Source organism: Abramis brama (genome assembly GCF_963993115.1).
Source record: "Abramis brama genome assembly, chromosome: 17".
In the NCBI taxonomy this organism is placed as follows: domain Eukaryota; kingdom Metazoa; phylum Chordata; class Actinopteri; order Cypriniformes; family Leuciscidae; genus Abramis; species Abramis brama.
Genome location: NC_139979.1, coordinates 33,899,363 through 33,919,342, shown reverse-complemented (window position 1 = coordinate 33,919,342; position 19,980 = coordinate 33,899,363). Strand labels below are relative to the sequence as shown.

The window sequence follows — 19,980 nt, the reverse complement described above, 5'->3', positions numbered from 1 at the left end:
TGAACTTGGTAAAACCTCACAAAAAAATCGGCAGTTTATTACAATGATTTAGGAATAACACTTGAAAAATAAAAAAATAAAAAAATAAATAGTCTTTGAAATAAAAAAGTAATTAATCACAATGAAATTCATTATTTGATTTTTCATGCATATTTAAGCAAAAATGCTACAATGTTCAAATATTTTCTCTTCTGCTCACCAAGGCTGCATTTATCGGATCAAAATTGTAGTAAAATTGTGAAATATTATGTAAAACAGCTGTTTTCTATGTGAATATACAGTAAAGTGTAATTTATTCCTGTGATCAAAGCTGAATTTTCAGCATCATTACTCCAGTCTTCAGTGTCACATGATCCTTCAGAAATCATTCTAATATGATGATTTGATGCTCAAGAAACATTTATGATTATTATCAATATTGGAAACAGTTGTACTACTTCAGATTTTTATGGAAACCATCATACATTTTTTTCCCCTGGATTTTTTATGAATACAAAGCTTTAAAAAATGCATTTATTTTAAAGTCTTTACTGTCATGTTTGATCAATTTAATTGATCCCTACTGAATACAAGTATCAATTTCTTTAAAAAAAACAAAAAAAAAAAACAAATTCTTAACAACCCCAAGCTTTTGAAAGGTAGTGTATGTATGGAATGAAGCATATACAATGAAAGAAAGAATGTGCTGCATGTTATCTTTCTTATACTGTGTGTCATTTGAACAAGAAACAATGCTTCTAAATATAAGATAAAACATGCTTTCACTTATATAAATATAATAACTTGACCCTAACATATAAAAACACAGTTTAACCTTTTGGCTAAAATCTTCATAATATAATGGACACTTTGTTGACACTTGTCTTAATGTGTGTGGTTGTGGTTTTATGGCGTTCACCTTTTTTTTACATCAAACATTTTAAAATGCATCAAAATGACCTTAATATATATGACAGGTTTCAAACAAACATACACAGCCAATGTTAGGGAGGTGAACAATATATGTCTTTTTTTTTTTTGATGTCCTTGTGTTTGTCGTCCTGTCAAATGTATAATGTTATAGGGCAATGTTTCAGAAAACCCCCAGGAATGCTAGAGATATGAAAGGCTGGAGTGAAACACAAAAGCAGTGTGCGAGAGAGAGGAACAGAGCGAACGCTGTGATAAATTGCAGAGGCGGGAAAACGAGTCACTTGAGCATAAAATTAGATTTTACAAATGTGTTGTTACCTGACAGTTATTTGACAGAGAAGATATGGCGACATTGGAAACGTATATGAATATTGCTAATCATACAGAGCAAATGAGAGGTTGGGGGTTTTGATGGTGAACGAGGGAACGAATCTTAATTCATCCTCTTTATCACTGAAGACTTACACTGGAGCTTGATTGGCTGCTGGCATTTATATGCTAATTTGAAATGCTCTGTAACTGAAGAAAAACGAAATGTTCTTCAGATAACCGATAGATGAAATGCTGTAAAAAATGGGCTTCATTATTGTTGGTTATGTAACGTATGTTAATTCGATCATTAATAGTGTGACTTTTTATATTTATTTATTAATTAATTAAGTTAAGCCTCAGCTGCCATAAAGGCAAAAAAAAAAAAAAAAGTTAACTCTTTGTTTTATTAATTTAAACCAGTTTTACACACTATCTTGAAAACAAGGCAGACATAGTATCGAAATGGACCAAGAATTATAAAAATACAATTAAAAAATATTACCAAAAATAGCAGATGGCACAATATTTCTTCACATGGTAAGTTTTTTGTTGTTGTTGCAAGGTCTGCATGCAATTACCTAATATATTATCTTAAATAATCTTCATTTGGGGCTTTGCTCACATATTTATGTATGCAATTAATTGGGATTATTTAATAAGCATATCAGGTAATTTATTTGATTTAATTAATTTAGCCTAATCATTGGACAGCCGTACATTCATTTTCACGGAATACAGTATAAAGGAACTCACAGTCCATTTCTTCTCATGCATGTGTGTTTGATATTTAGTTTTGTTAAGATGATAATTTCAATCTTGCCATTTCATATTTTAGTTTTTTTATTTATTGTATGTTCTCCAAAAACGCACATGCAAGATGCAACTAAATTTCTTTTGGCTTTATTCAAACACAAGCGGAACAAATTTGAGTGGAAGTCATACATAAAGTCATTAATAAATCAAGTCAGAAACTCATAAATAATGTTTCATTTCAAATGTTTGGCGAGGATGAAGGTGTGAAATGATATGAAAGGAAAATGGGTAAACAACATAGAAAGAAAGCTAAGATTAAAAATGAAAAACAATGGACAAAAGATAATTGTCAGTTTGCCACTATAAAATACTCAGTACTATCCCAACCGAAGTCCAGAAGAGAAAAGCAAATGATAAAATGAGAGTCTATCAACGCTAATAAACAGTCCTTCTCTCATTCTTTTCTTCCAGAGCGTTTTATTGTATTTGTAAGTAAATATAGTGTAGAAATGCATTAGACAGTTTGTGGTATAATCTTCATACTGAAAGTCATTATGCCCGTCAGATGGAGTTTCAGGACCACTGTAGATCATGTCTGTTTCTCCAGACTTCTCCACTCGCTCACTGGAGACAGACAGCGAGTTCTCCTCTTGTTTTCCGTGGGGAATAGACAGATGGAATGGGATAACAGGGCAATACAGCGTCCCTTAATTGGTCAGTGTTGTGCACAATGCTGGTTGCTTGCCGTAATTGTTTATTGCGGGCCATTGTCTCCTGTATTGTGTGTCAGTGCGAGTGGTTCAGTTATTCACAGGCATGCTGGGAAACAGACCAGGAGAGCCGGGCTACAAAAGAGCTCCCTCTAGAACAGCTCAGACATTCATCCACAACATAATGATATTGTCTCATTGTTGGGCTTTTGGCTGAGCTCTGCGTGGCTGTGTGGGCTGTGCATGGCAAGCCCTCAGACTGGGACAGCATATCCGGGTACAAGGCACCGCTTGACCCGTCAGCTGACCCGCCGCTGTAAAGTTGCCTTGTGTGTTAATGGGTTTTTGTTGTTATTGTTGTTGTTGTTTTGCAGCAATAGGCTGGAGTCTTAGTATTATGAAACACCATATGAGAAAATACACTTTGTGTCTTTCCTTCTGTCTAGATTTTCTCAGTAACAGATTATCACACCATGGTAATATATGTATAATAATTATTATTTTTAAATCTAAATTAATAAAAAAAAAAAAACGAATTGCAGATAATATTAATGGAATAAAAGGCCACTTAAAGGTGGGATCGGTAGTTTTTGGCCAGTGTTGATATTTGAAATCACCTCTCCTCTGCTGTACCTGCCGGCCGGGGGTATCAATAATAAGTATCATCAATAAGTGAAAGCAATGTGTTACTATGGTAATCCATGTCAAATGTGTTTTAATAGTAATTAAAGTAGTTCAGCTCTGTTTCACGTGGAAGACGACACTCAACACCCTCACAGTTATCATGATCAACTCTATGGCACATATTAACGAATATATTACAACTATGACAAGATTAGGGGGTTATATCAATCACTAAATGAGGAACCAAATGAAACAAACATAGGAGTATATTACCTTACCTTTCAGACATTTTGGGAGCCGACGCTTGAAACAGACAGTGGAGGAGGTTTAAACGCGCCAGGCTTATATGTGTCTCTTTCAGAGCTGAATCGAACAACAGTAATATCACAAATGAAAAAAACAAGCAAAGATGACACACGAGCATATTCAAGCAATGGTCAGCATATATTAGAACAAATCTAAACAATGTTCCTCACCTATCAAGAAGACATACACCTTTATAATGCATTATACTTAAAGGCTTTAAGTAAAGTGTTACCCAATAATCCATATCAATCAAGCAGTTTAATCCAAGTCTTCTGAAAAGACATGATCACTTTATATGAGAAATAGATTTAATTTAGGCTTTCATTCACATATCAAAACACATGCAAGCACACTTTAGCTTCCCTTTACTATTAAATGGATTAAATTGGTTACACCGCTCAAATCACATGGATTACTTTTACAATGTCTCGAAGCGTCAAAGTTTAGGTGGTATGAGCTTTCAATGGATGGACAGAAATATTACAAATATCCTAATTTGTGTTTCGAAGATGAACAAAAGTGCTGGTGATTTGATCCCAGTGACTCGAATCATTGGACTATCGTCATTATTTCAATAATTGTGTTGTTACTTTAAGAAGCAGTGTATTGTAAAGCGGTGTTCTGGCATCAGTATTAGTAAAGATAACAGCTGTAATGAGCACATGTTTCTCTATCAGGATAAAACCCTAGAGATTAATTAGACCGCCTTTGTAAAGCTGTTTCAAAACTGGAAACAAGTTAATCGCAAGTTAAACTGACTGATGTTAGAGAAAGATGTGCAAGAAATCTCAGATCAAAAGTTACAGCTCAATTTGCATTGGGCCCTTTAGAGCACAGAGCCGTAAATATCCTGCACCATTAATGTGTCCTATCTCTTTATCCGTAGACATTCTCCTGATCGGAAACAGCGTTTGACGGAGAAGTCGCAAGCGTTTTGCTTTATGGCTTGTATATCTGGAAATAAAGGCATTTATTGCGAAGCTACACGCAGGGCGTTTTTCTCCTCGCAGCAGCTGATCTCCCCTTTTTATTAAATCTATTTTAGTGCTTCCGAGCAATGCACATTTTATCCTCTTAATAGTCAAATTAGTATATACTCCAGCAATTACTTAATGTACTCTAATGAGATTTCCCCACAAACCGGCAGGATTCATTTATTTTAATGCGTCGGGCTCTTTCCAGGGAGTTTATGCATCATGTCCCTTCAGAAGTCAAGCAGCGGCGGAGTCATAAATAGTGTGTGTGTGTGTGTGTGTGTGTGTCTCGATGGATGCTGATCTCGCTCTTAAACTTGTCTCCATGTTCAGGGTTGCTCTTGACCTGTGCTGAGGTCTGACTCAAGAACTCTTAAATATTCATGTGTTTATGGATCTACATTCTACGGACTCGAAAGGCAGGATTGGAAATATTAAAAAGGAATGTTAAAAAAAGCCCAAGGGTTATTCTGTGTTTGGCACAGCGTTCGTCTTGTCTCCAATTCAGAAGGGTTGGTGTGCCATTACTATTTTTGTAGGGAAAACTGTTTGACTTGTTAGATATTATATATAAGATTGACATAGCATGAAAATTCGGGAGATTTTAAAGTTTAAAGTACAACGACGTAACTCGCTCCTTAAACTACCATAGTACGATATATCGTTGAAGAAATCAACCAGCTAGTCACGACTGTTTCCCCAAACCATATTGTCACAAAGTGGTCGTTCAACCACGTTGGTTAATGATGTCACACACGTGTGGAGTTTTAGCTACTTTTAATGAATCTGTTTGAGATCGAATTAACGCTAGATGTTTTGCTGTAAATTACAGACATGGCATCTGAGGACTATATCTCATTATTCTCAGTTATTTTGCTTTATTTCCAGATTCAATCATAGGCTCGTTCTTAGAGCACATTCGCACATGCGCACTCTTCTAAAACGGCGCTTTAAATCTCTTGACAAACTAAAAGACGTAAATGACATTTGTATGTATTCTAAATTAAAGACACAGGTTGTACTGAATGTCAGCTTGCTTCTATTGCTTAAGATAAAGATTGATTGAGTCCACATGTCATGCAAACTAGAAACTCTGCTTCTGACCACAGGTCGAGATCTGTCGTTCCAAACACACAACTTTACGATTCGATTTGCAAATGTTTGTTGGAAATGTAGTTTCAGGAAACACAGACTCGTTGAACTATGCTGATAACGACAGAACTTGCCAACATAGTTGGCTAATGATGCTCTTGGGAAACACACTCCTGTTTGTGAATGTAAAAGGTCTGGAAAGTTTTAAAGAGTTTTTGTCTCCTAAAATAAAAGAAGTGATACTTAACTCCCTGAAACGAGTCGTCAGTAATTCCAGTCTCACTGCTGAACCCACGTAGGTTTGTAACTAATTATGACCGCCGCTAGCGTAGCTAGCGAAAGCGGTCATATAGGGATTGTCAAAGTTTTTTTTTTTTTTTTTCCCGTCATCTACTGAATTTTTCGTCAACGATACCAGGGACACCGAAACACCGGGGAACATGAAATTTGGTGGGCATGTAGCCCCACTAGACTTTTACGGAAAAATTTCGTTTGGTCCCTGGGGGCCAAAAAATGCAGTTTTTCCTAAATAACTACCTGAACCGTGGCACCGAGGATGAAGAAATTGTTATGGTATGTTGCTCTTAAGGGCCCACATCAACCTAGCCCATAATCACTCATTTGTGATTTGCGCCCCTCCCATAAAAAATGAAAATGCAATATTATTCTGCTTTAATCGCCCCTATCTTCAGTTGAGATGTTCAGAACTGCACCATATTTCATGTGTATGATTAACTTGACATCCTCTGGGGGTATGCTAAGTTTCGTAGAATTTCATCCATGGGGGGGTATAAAATAAATTCATTTATGTGCACATTTAGTGACTGTACACTCATCGGCCTGTAGATGGTGGTGTTGAGCGAAGGGTTGCTGGTTTAGGATGATACTGTCACTAAGGTTGCCAACTGTCCCGAATTAGGCGGGACGTCCCGCATTTTGGGCCTAATTTATTTGTCCCTTGCGTGACCTCCCGTGTCCCGTTTTTTGACAAGCTGATAAACCACTGACTGATACAACAGCAACAGCAGCAGTGCTGACCACGACACTTGAGAATGATCACCGACACCTGTCATCATCCAATCACAGCTTTTTTTAATCACTGTTTTGAGACAAATCATTGTTTGATTTGCGAACATCCTCTGCCGTCTGGTCGCTTCCGCTTCAAGCCGGACTCGTCTCGCGCTAACGGTAATTTCCTTTCACTGTCCACATTTTGATTTCGGCTAATCAATTTTGGCGAATGCAAACAACGTGATTATTGTTCATGAGTCTAACATCCAGCTACGCAAGAAAACATGTAATCTACCTGAGGGAATAATATGCTAAAAAAACATTTCTGATTATTATTAATGTTTTAAAGCTTTTAGAAAGTACATAGAAAGCTTTTGTAACATTATCTTAACTGTCACTTTTGATTAATGTAATGCATCCTTGCTGAATAAAAGTAGGCAATTACTTTCTTTATTTTTTTCCCCAAAAAATAATCTTACTAACCCCAAACTTTTGAACTGTAAGCCTAGTGTATAATGTTAAAAAAGCTTTCTATTTTAGATAAATGCTGTTATTTTGAACTATGGTTTGTTTGTAATATGACTTTTTTCATGTATGACATTAAAATTATTTTTAGAATTAAATACATAAATAGGTTAAGCAATACAAATGTGTTTATGTCTGATAACCTTTTAAACACAAACTTAACTGCAGACACTGAAATGACGTACACTGTGTGATACAGTACAAATATTTTGAGTGTCCCTCATTTTCCTATAAATAACCACGATTGTCCCCATTTTCCTTTTCTGAAGTTGGCAACCCTAACTGTCACACACACACATGCAGGAATACAAACAAACGCAAGCATGCACACACACTGACATCCACACGCACAGACACACACCCATACACACACACATACAAATCCACATGCACAGACACACACACAAACACACACGCGCACACACATGTATGCACGCATACATACACGCACAGACACACACACACACACACACAGACACACACATACACAAACACACACACATACACACACACACAGACAGACATGCACATACTACTACTTTTTTTAGGTATATACATAAACACGCAATACAGCCAAATTGCTCCACGTCATTTCTTTTTGTGGAAAGCCAGTGCAGGCCTGAGCGGCGGTCATATTTTGTACCGCCATGCGGTACATCTAGTTTGCATAATGTCAGCCTGTGATCTTGATTGGCTGAACAGCGTCTCTTTGCTCCGCCCTCAAACACTGTAGCTGTAGATGAGACTGGAAGAGTTTTCCGAGCTGAGAAAGCAAACACACTTTGATGCACTTCCAAAGGATGAGACTCGTGATATGGTAAAACCGACGCCATTGTTACTGTTCGTATCACTGTGTGTTAAAGTCGGCATGAAATCAAATTTGACAAATCTTCTTTTTATATGTAATATTGTAGTGTTTATTATAAATGATTTATCTGTGCACTTCATTATTTTTTTAAATTCATGTACCCTTATAATCTTTAATCAAATACATTACCCTTCCCTCCCCCCTCAAAACGACCTCTCTTCTCTTTCGGTCACGTGCCATGGCGAAAGGGTGCGGCCAGAGCCGATGAGGGTGCGGCTATCGGTGTCTGTCTCGTTTCTGCACCGCCTCTCAGAGAAACCTGTCAGTGTCAGTCATCGCAGCCAGCAACATGGTGGTCAGGTGTATTTTTGGTTGCGCTCTTCCTCACGTCCTCTTTTCTATCCCCAAAGAACTAATTCTGCGTGCCCGCTGGCTCGAATTCCTTCATTTCGAAGAAGGAGGAATAACAGAGAATTCACGTTTGTGTGCAAGGCATTTCACTGATGAATCTTTTAAGAATTTGATACGATATAAAATGGGATTAGTCCAAATTCTGCATTTGACAGACACGGCTGTCCCATCGGTGTACACAGTCGGAACGACAACGAACGTGAAGGTTCCGGGAGGGGAGGGTAACGGTGGGGAGTCCGGTGGAGAGAAATCCTCCACAACTGAATGTAAACTGGCATTCAAATCTGCCTCCATTTTGTTTGCAACGCCCAACCTCCAACGATCCAATCAATTCCCGAAGGACGAAATCAAGCCCCGCCCTACATTTTTTTCTAATTTCAGAAGCCGTTTCACTCGGATATACGTCACAACAAGGAAAAAATGACAATCTCAACTTCCGTTTCATGCCGACTTTAAGTGCTGAGGAAAAGCTGAGATACAGATATGCTAATGAGCGTCACACACTGTTTGACCAATCACAACAGACTGGGCCATCTGTATGGCGTTATTTTTTAGTCAAATGTCATGAGCGTGTAAGACATGCTCACGAGCACATTATGTTATTTCACACGCGCAAAAATGAACCTTCAGCTGGCATGATAAAAGTACTCGCGCACAAATTCAACAACCGAGAGGTGTACAAGTAGCTGCGAGCGAGCGCCTGGCATACTCTCATAGGTTAACTCTGCTTGTACAGTGGAATCCTGCTCGCGCGCAGCGGGCTTCTGCTCGCGGAGTGCTGTTTTGCTCGCGCAGTGGATTTCTGCTCGCTCAGCTGATTTCTGCTCGCTCGAGTCTACATGACTTTTGACAATTTGGGGGCGGAAACCAAGGAGGGCACTGACCCTCTTATGATTGGTCACTTTCATCATGGAAAATCTTGGGAAATCCTAACCCCGCCCACCTTCTGACGCAGCGCGCGTCACTCAGCTGCTCTGCTACTCCGGCTATCTCTGTGTATATTTTAGACAACGAAATATGTGATAAAACACCATACTAACTCTTTTCGTTTTCATTTAAAGAAATCTTAAACATGATAGCCACACAAATGTGGTTCAGGCAACGCGTATTGATTATATTCACTGCACATTGCCTATTTATAAAAACAAAACAAAATATAAAACACAAACCTGCCTCTTTTCGTTTTAAATATAATATAAAAACATTAAACATTTTAATATGGTCCAGGCAATATGTGCATTTGTACCAAACAACAGATTTTGCAGTAAACAACATTACAGTTTTTAAATTTTTTACATACAATTATTACAATTTAAAATGACAAAACTCAACCCAGTCTCTTTTTGTTAAATTTCAGTTTTTATCAATATTAGCCATTATAAAAGTATCCACCTTTTTCTGCTCAGTCTAAACAATGCGCGCTGCCATGACGACGACTCCGGTTGCCTACTTCCGGTTCGTAGCTTGACCTGTACTAGCAGCGAGAGAATGAGTTCAAGCTCCTCATGTGCAGTTGTTGGTTGTTTTAACAATTCAAAGAAGATTTCAAACTTTTTAGAAACTGAGTGTTTCGAGCATAAGATAAGAAGGAGATAAGAATTTATTTTCTAAAGAGCCGTGAGTCAAAAGAACCGGCTCTTTTCAGTGAGCTGAGTCAAACGAGCCAAAATGTTTTTCACATCTGTCATGTTAACATGGACAAAAGACAATCTCACAACAACATCACATCCTTTTAAAAATAAAAACAGTAGCCTACAGTATACAGTAGTCATACTCATAACTTAGAATTTTATTATAATTGTATTTCATATAATATACAATAATGTAATTTTTACTTGTCCATAACAACCCGAAAACTTGCCTGCTTGCCTTGCACATCTAATTAATGGGCAAAGTTTTCCGACTTTTTTTCTTATGCTTCAGTTTTAACGCTAACCACTCTAAACGTTTACTTTATTGAATGTATCTGATACGGAACCGGACATGGGCATTATCTCCTTCTTATCTTATGCTCGAAACACTCAGTTTCTAAAAAGTTTGAAATCTTCTTTGAATTGTTAAAACAACCAACAACTGCACATGAGGAGCTTGAACTCATTCTCTCGCTGCTAGTACAGGTCAAGCGCTACGAACCGAAAGTAGGCAACCGGAGTCGTCGTTATGGCAGCGCGCATTGTTTAGAGCAGAATAAGGTGGATAAGTAAAAGGTATAAGAAGCTATACAAATAAAGCAAACAATTCAGTCAAACATACAAAGTCAGCGCTCTAGTCTAACCATACAACGATAAAGTTAAATAGCTTATATGTATAGCTTTATTTGTATAGCTTCTTATACCTTTTACTTATACGTTTATAATGGCTAATATATTGATAAAAACTGAAATTTAACAAAAAGAGACTGGGTTGAGTTTTGTCATTTTAAATTGTAATAATTGTATGTAAAAAATTTAAAAACTGTAATGTTGTTTACTGCAAAATCTGTTGTTTAGTACAAATGCACATATTGCCTGGACCATATTAAAATGTTTAATGTTTTTATATTATATTTAAAACGAAAAGAGGCAGGTTTGTGTTTTATATATATATATTTTTTTTTATAAATAGGCAATGTGCAGTGAATATAATCAATACGCGTTGCCTGAACCACATTTGTGTGGCTATCATGTTTAATTTTTCTTTAAATGAAAACGAAAAGAGTTAGTATGGTGTTTTATCACATATTTCGTTGTCTAAAATATACACAGAGATAGCCGGAGTAGCAGAGCAGCTGAGTGACGCGCGCTGCGTCAGAAGGTGGGCGGGGTTAGGATTTCCCAAGATTTTCCATGATGAAAGTGACCAATCATAAGAGGGTCAGTGCCCTCCTTGGTTTCCGCCCCCAAATTGTCAAAAGTCATGTAGACTCGAGCGAGCAGAAATCAGCTGAGCGAGCAGAAATCCACTGCGCGAGCAAAACAGCACTCCGCGAGCAGAAGCCCGCTGCGCGCGAGCAGGATTCCACTGTACAAGCAGAGTTAACCTATGAGAGTATGCCAGGCGCTCGCTCGCAGCTACTTGTACACCTCTCGGTTGTTGAATTTGTGCGCGAGTACTTTTATCATGCCAGCTGAAGGTTCATTTTTGCGCGTGTGAAATAACATAATGTGCTCGTGAGCATGTCTTACACGCTCATGACTTTTGACTAAAAAATAACGCCATACATCTGACCAATCAGAGCAGAGCAGCTCACGGACAGGCGGGGTTTAGAGAGACTGAATCCTTGATCGAACCATTTCAGTCTCTGTGAGAAAAGAGCTGATGCTGCAATGGATATTATGAGCAAATATTTGTTTTTCTTTTTACTTTGGATGCATGAAAACCTTATAAGGAGTCTTTAACATTGCTTAATAGGGGCACTTTAACAAATCCATTGTCTGAGCAATCCAGTTAAACCATTTATAAACCCCATGCGAATTAATGCTCAGAGGTCAGCTCAGAGGAACTGGCCTTTAAATTCGCATGTATATATATTTGGCCGGTCAGTGTTTTCTGAAGAGTATGCACTGCCTTTCTCTGGCTATTTACTGAAAAAGTGAAAAAGAAAACAGTTTCCAGTTTGAGTTTCAGATGCTATTATGCACCGTATTTGTGGAAAGTGATACAAATATTTTAAATCCCAAATAGCATGAAGTGATAATATGTGAAATTGAATTGTGTACAACTGAACAAACTTTGGTCTCCCAATATTTCTCTGAGCTCATAAGTCTTCCAGACCGTCATATCGCTGATATGCTGTGGGAAGGTGAAGCAGGTCTAACAGTATTAATCCTCAAGGGCTGAAGATTGCTCAGCGTGCTCCAGATGTTATCATTTTATTGTTTTTTATAGGCTTCTATTACACACTAAAGTCAATAAACACAGAATTTACTTCTATTGGTGGAATTTCTTGGCCATAAAATGCATTTCTGAAAGTCTCAGCAGACTGTTATGAAATGACTTTTCCAAAAACGGCTTTAAACTTCCAAACTTCTGTGCAAAAATCCGATCCACAAGCTATAGGCCTGTGTGTGAATCTACTTTTTATTTTATCAGGGAATGAAAGGTGACCTGCAGGCCTTAAGGAGGCAAGGTAGCTTTGATGAGGCCATTTACTCTTCTCATTCTCTCTTTCAGTCTCCTCATCTCCATTATGGCCTTGAACTTTAAAAGCCTGTCAGAGACTCTTTCTTTCTGCTGAGCAGATCGAATAGGGGATCCTTAAGTACACAACCGAGCTCGCCGACAGCTCTAAATGCAAAACACCTCCAGAGGTTTGGATGCGATGCAAGCTTCTTCTCTGGGTTCAGCTTTGGTTCATCTGACAGTGATTTCTCTTGTTTTTTGTGTGTTTTAGGGGGGATTTTTGAGCAGATGGATGGACCTGTGGCACTCGTCAGCTCAGAGGAACTGGCCTTTAAATTCGCTGTTAATAATATCAACAGAAACAGGACGTTATTGCCCAACACAACGTTAACGTATGACATTCAGAGGATTAATATCTATGATAGCTTTGAGGCCTCCAGAAAAGGTGAGTGGTGTGAGAACATAAAGGTTTTTGTCTGTGTTTAGACCAGAACTGTTGAGCAAATGTTAACTATGGGTGTGTTCACACTTGGTAGGATTGATTCGATAATGCGTAGCGTTGATCACCTCACTTTTAGACCAAAACCCATTTTAAAGACCGAAAATGCATGCGATAGTGAAATATTATAGCTGACATGTAGTTGCAAAGTTACTTATATTCAGTAGAATATGTAAATCAGTTGTCACCAACCTTTTCAACCTTTTCGGCCTTGATGACAGGCTAGATCAACCTATAGATGTTTTCATGGCCGGTTCCGTGTTTTTTTTTACAAGCAAATTGGCCAATTTTGATACCAGCTGCCATTTTTTCTTCTTCTTTGTCTAAGCAAATTTATTTGTTGTTAATTTGCTCTATAACAGTCCAAACTAGCCTTTAAAAACTGTAGCTTTTATCAATTCATTCATTCAAAAAAACTTTTATCGCAATCAACGGGTTGCCGACCACTGGTCTTAATAAGGCGTAACCAAATAAATAAACGTACATAAATAAGTATACTTCTGCAAAATTCATAATGCATTGTTCCACACAACATAAAACATCCTTTCAACATGCCCAACTTCATATTTTAATAGGAAGAAAGACAAGACAACTGTGTTCATCAAACCATTTCATGGGGTCTTAAAGAAGTTTGGTTATCAGTTATTATCAACTACTACTTCTAAACTAATGAAATGTCTTACTAACTTTATCTGGACAATGACTTTATTCTAGAGCTGCTGTAAAGCCAAAACAATCTCTATTACTATAATTTCCTATTATCACTGTAAAGCTGCTTTGAAACAATCTATAATGTTAAAAGTGCTATATAAATGAAGGTGACTTGACTTATTCTGCATGCAGTGACGTGTCTTTCTCCCGTCGGCAGCGTGTGACCAGTTGTCTTTAGGTGTCGTTGCCATCTTCGGGCCGTCCCACAGCTCCTCATCCAACGCTGTTCAGTCCATCTGCAACGCCCTGGAGGTGCCACACATTCAGGTGCGATGGAAACACCACCCGATGGACAACAGGGACTCGTTTTACGCCAACCTGTACCCGGATTACTCTTCCCTGAGCTACGCTATCTTGGACCTGGTGCAGTTCCTCAAGTGGAAGACGGCCACGGTGGTTTACGACGACAGCACAGGTGAGAGTTGATGTCGAGAAACTGTGAAGTCCTCAGAGAAGAGACTGTACTTCAGTGATGAGAAGCAGGAGACTCTCATAATGTTCATAATCCTGTTGCTGTCAGATTGAGTCTTCAGGCTTTGATATCATACAAACAGTTTGAATCAAAGCGATCGAGCAATGACAGGAACGGGAATAGATAGAAATTCATCTGAGATGCAACATATGTGATGTCCACAACATCCAAAATAAAAGTTTGTTTTTACATAATATATATGTGTGTACTATGTATAATTAATCTGTATTTATAAATACACACACATGCATGTATATTTTTAAGAAATATTTGCATGTATAAACTGTATATATTTATATATAATTTATATTATATATAAATATAAATATTTTATATATAAATAAATAAAAAAATCTTAAATATATACATCCATGTGTGTGTATTTATAATAACAAAATAATTATACACAGTACACACACATATATTATTTAAACACAAACTTTATTTTGGATTTGATAAATCGTTGCCCAGCACTAATATATTTTAAAAATACAACCAGTATAACTATGTTAAATTGACTGTCTGCATTATGCCGATGCCTTTTCTTATCTCTCTCCATCCACAGTTGACATGGTTTCTTGTTAATCTATCCTGGTCCAGATCAGCTGGTCGTCTGGGTTTTTCAGGGGTTCTCAAACATTTTGAACAAAACAATGTTCGAAGGCCGTCCTGTCTCAGCTGATATGTACCTCTGTTGCAGGGCTATTATGGTTAACTAAAACTTAAAACCTATTTAAAACAGCTGCAATAAAGTAAAATGTAAATTTTAGCTGGAAACCATAAACTAAATGGATATTAAAAATGCTGCCTTGGCAATAAGCCGAAACTAAAAGAAACCTAAATAGCAATAAACAATAATATTTTTATTTTATAAAATGACAAAAGCACAAAATCTAAAACCTATAGCAGCCACCCAGAACACCCTAGCAACGCCATAGCAACCACCCAGAATACCCTAGCAACAACCTAGCAACACCATATCAACCACCCAGAACACCCTAGCAACCGCCTAGCAACCACCCATAATACCCTATTAACCACCTAGCAACCACCCATAACACCTTAGCAACCCACTAGAAACACCCTAGCTACCATGCCAAATTTTGCTACTGCAAGCACCACTCACATTTTCTTCAGGAAATGTACATTCTAGTTATATTATGAAGTTGTGCTGTGTTTTAGGTTTAAAGGAAATACTGTATCTGTGAACTTAGCAGAAAATGTCCAGTACTTGTAACATTTCTACGTTTTTTCTTTCTTACTATGTACATATTTATTGATTTATTTGATTTTTCATATTAGTTAAGATGATGTTAATATAACTACATTTAAATCATTTTAAGACTTGCCTCTAGTTGACCAGAGCAGGGCGGACAATATAATAGCAATAATACTTTAATTCAAATAATATATATAATATATACAAAATAATATATAAATAAGATATAGGCTACACAAAATGACTGAAACATTTATTTTAACTTAATATTTACACTGGATCGTGTTGTAATATTTACAATTCACTCAATAAAAAATTAAAAATAAAAAAAAGTAAAACTTTACAATAAGGTTCCATTGGTTAACATTAAATGCTTTGGTTGAGTTATAAGCCATTTATAAGTTATTAGTTAAGGATGAACTAATGACTTACAAAACACGGATATGATACAACAATTTTATACATCCATATTTTGAAGTGATTAATAATAGAACATCTAATAACTTATTAACTATCTTACAACACATTTGTACATCATTAACATATATTTTTTTGATCATTTATGAATGTACTGTATAGTCATGTTTTGTAAATGATTAGTTAATCATAATAACTTATAAATGACTGAACTATAACTGAACGAATAGAATAACTGAACGTTCTTATAGTGTTACGCGTATTTGTGTTAACTAAGGTTAACGGTAAAACTTTATTTCGATAGTCCACTTTAGACATTCTACTAACTATAAGTAATTTCTCAGCTACATGTCAACTAACTCTTATTAGAGTATTAGTAGACTGTCTGCTTAATATCTGATAACACTTTATTTTGATGGTCCCACAACAGACTATAAGTAAGTAACTTATAAGTAAGTAACAACAACAAGTCAACTTATTTTACTAACCGGAACCATACCCTAACAGTCTACTGAGTCTACTACAGTCTACTAATACTATAATGAGAGTTAGTTGACATGTAGTTACAACGTTACTTATAGTTAGTAGAATGTCTAAAGTGAACTATCGAAATAAAGTGGAACCAAGTTCAACAAACTGTAACAAATGTATGTCTCATTGTCAGTTAATGCTAGTCAATGCATTAACTAATAGGGCTGGGTATTGACACAAATTTCACAATTCGATTCGATTTTGATTCACAAGCTTTCAATTCGATATGATTTTGATTTCGATTCAGTATTGATTATTTTGGATATCAGGTACAATACATGGCAAATATTCTCAAGGAAAACAAATCTCTTAACTGATGCTGTAAACTATGGGAGTCAGTTTTAGCCTATAGGCTTCATTAGCCTACTATAATATTGGTAAAAAACAAACAAAAAAACAAACAAAACAAAAACAAAAAACAGGATCAAATTAACTGATTTGTATTAAAACACTTAAATTACACTTTTATTTATTTTTATAATAATAAAGTTATATGGTGGCTGTCATAAAAACTTGCCAGATTTATTCAAACATGCATTAAATATTGAAGAACATTAAAAAATTATAATGAATATGTAATATGGTGCATATATTTAGCAAAATGCTCCTCTCTAGAGTTCATTTTTCCAGCTGACTAACGAGTTTATGGTCACTGGATATGGTTTTTCTGAGGTAAATGATTGGGCGATTCCATGTGACATGATATGGATTTCGATAAGTTGTACTCTATCTTTTAACACATTTTCAGATGCTCATTTATGTTTATTCCTCGCTGTAACTGGTGTTATTAATGCAGAAGAGAAGATCATGTGCTTCTGCTTCTCTAGAGCTGAGCCAGAGCGATCTCACGCCACAGCGACAAAATGGTTTATGTTTTTGAATTTCGTAAGAAAATGGACGTAATTTGAATCTGAGACTTTGTTTCATATCAATAGTAACAAAGCACAAAGATTATTGCGATTTATTGTATGGGATGCGCGCTACAATGTTACATTCATTCATCAACTGAAAACAGGATGACTATCCTAATCGATTCTTGGGATTTAAGAAATCGATATCGGTTCGTAAAAATGAGAATCGATTAAAATCGAGAAATCGATATTTTTTTACCCAGCCCTTTTAACTAATGTTAACGAATTGGACCTTATTGTAAAAGTTTACTATGCATTCAGAAGGCCAAGCAGACACAGCTCAACAAGTCAAACAATCCAAATCATTTGGAAATGGCCTAATATTGGTGATTTCAGTGTGATAGACCTTTTTTTTCAAGCTAGCTATCATGTTTGTGAGCCTGCTTGACCACCCAGGGCTGGTTTGAGCTGCTACTACATATCCAGTAATTGACTCTTGTTGTGCAGGTTTGATCAGACTCCAGGAGTTAATCATGGCTCCGTCCAGGTATAACATCCGACTGAAGATCCGGCAGCTCCCGCTGGACACCGCGGACACCAGACCTCTGCTCAAAGAGATGAAGAGAAGCAGAGAGTTTCGCATTATCTTCGACTGCAGCCACATAATGGCGGCCCAGATCCTCAAGCAAGTGAGTCCAGTCAAGTCTGTTTGAAGTTTCACTCCAGGTCCAGTGAAGCTGTATTGGATTTGGGACCTGACGTTTTAAATTATATATGCTATATGCTTTTGCTGGAGGCACAATGGAGATTAAACTCCACATACGTGTGAACATCTACAGTGGACCTGATCAACTATTCCCTTCAGCTGTCCTTAAAAATGTTATTGCAAAAACAGAATGTTAAACTAAGTGACATTTTTAAGCTATTAGGCCATTTTTCTATTGTTTGGCACCCTTAAGAAAGGCCTGCTAGAGTGCAAGGCTGTGGATATATACGTTTTCATTTACAGGGAAACATCCACTGGTATTTTTAGTATTTTCTATCTCTTACAGAGCACCCATAGTATTTTTTTAAGTGACATTTGTAAAAAGAAAGATGCCATAAGCTTACATTTGAAATTAGGATAAACAATAGATATGCTGCTGAAAATGAAGAGTACAGTAAAAGTATTTAGTGAAGCTGCTGTAGCTCGAGCATCATGTGTTTGAAGACGCCATTTGCTTTGATGTTTCTTAGAGAGCCAAACATCAAAGGTTTGAAAGGCAACTAAAGTGTTTCTTAGTTTTGCGTACATGAAGTCTATAGCAGCACAATGAACCGGATGGTAAAATGTTCTGAAAGCCCAAAGTACACTTCAGTTTTTTGACACAAATGCTTGGTTTATGTGTACAGCCAAAATCATATCCTTTCAAATAATGTGTTTGAAGTCAAAATTCTGAGATAGTAATTCATAATGAGATAAAAAAGTAAAAACTACGATGTAATAAGTAAAATAAAATGATGTTAAGTCAGAATTATAAGATAAAATCAATTATGACAGTCAAAATTATGACATATAATTATTACTTTTTGTCTTAATTTGTATCTCATAATTATGTAGAATGTCATAATTTTGACTTAGTATCTCATCATTTCAGATTTCTATCTCATAATCATTACTTAGAATATCATAATTTTGACTTTTTTCCTCATAGTTATGACAGTATCTCATAATTTGAGCTTTTTATCTTACAATTATAACTAAGTGTGTCATATGTTGACTTTTTTTCTCAAAATTATTACTTAGCATCTCATCATTTCAACTTTTCATATCATAATTATTACTTACACTGCCATAATGTTTATTCTCAAAATTATGACAGCATCTCATAATTTCAACTTTTTTATCTCATAATTATGACTTAGGATCTCATAATTTGCATTTCTTTTTCATAATTATGACTTATCTCATAATCTCAACTTTTTTTGTCATAATTCTTATGTTGCAGAAATGGGCTTATATAGAGTACAGACTATGTGTGTTTAGAGAAAAAAAACAGGCAATTTAAGTCTCTAAATACTTTTGTGGGGCCGTCATATAAACACCATTTCTTAGCTTTATCAGCCTGAAATATAAATGCACTGAGCAAACACCAGGATGCCAAGTAAGAAACTTGACATGAAGCAGTGAAGTATTGAAAGAAATCAGTATTTTTATACAGTATGTAGATTTAGGTGGTGCGTTCACAAACTTATCCTTGCAACACAATAAAAGCGTGTCTGAAATCACTGCATCTGCTCTGGGGAATGTTGACCTCTGGTCAAACGGGGACTGAATATGTGTTTCATGTGTTTATATCTCAGAGAAATCCCTCTCCAAGCAGAACTTTTTTTCACAGTGTCTCGAGATGTTATTTTGCGCTTCGTTTCGTTCAGCTTTGACACCCCTGCATATTTCTTCCAGGTTTAACTGTAGGCGCTGTATTATTTCGCATTTGGTCATATGAAAAAGTTGTGTGATTCTCTGTGTCCCGAGTCCTGTTAATAAGCTTATTCGTGCGGTCACCTGTCTGAAACCTGTCTGAGGCTCGTTCTTCTCTGTCAGCTTCTCCTGAACTTCTGTCGCGCATGTTCTCCCCCTCAGGCCAGAGAGAAAGTGGAAATGCAGTCGGACACAGAGCCTGTCTGAGACGTCTGTGGGCTAAATCCCAGGAGTCTTTAAAAGGCGGCGCGTGTGTGTGTGTGTGTGTGAGAGAGGGACT

At 36.7% G+C, this 19,980-nt stretch overlaps 1 protein-coding gene across 1 annotated transcript in view; it reads left to right on the top strand.

The window, feature by feature from the left end:
* Window positions 1-19,980, top strand: part of grik3 (glutamate ionotropic receptor kainate type subunit 3) — a 154,521-nt gene that overhangs the window by 60,702 nt on the left and 73,839 nt on the right. The window contains exons 2-4 of the mRNA XM_084088612.1: window positions 12,811-12,984; window positions 13,907-14,164; window positions 17,747-17,928. Of these exons, the coding sequence (XP_083944738.1) occupies window positions 12,811-12,984; window positions 13,907-14,164; window positions 17,747-17,928 (614 nt within the window). The remainder of the gene's footprint in view (window positions 1-12,810; window positions 12,985-13,906; window positions 14,165-17,746; window positions 17,929-19,980) is intronic.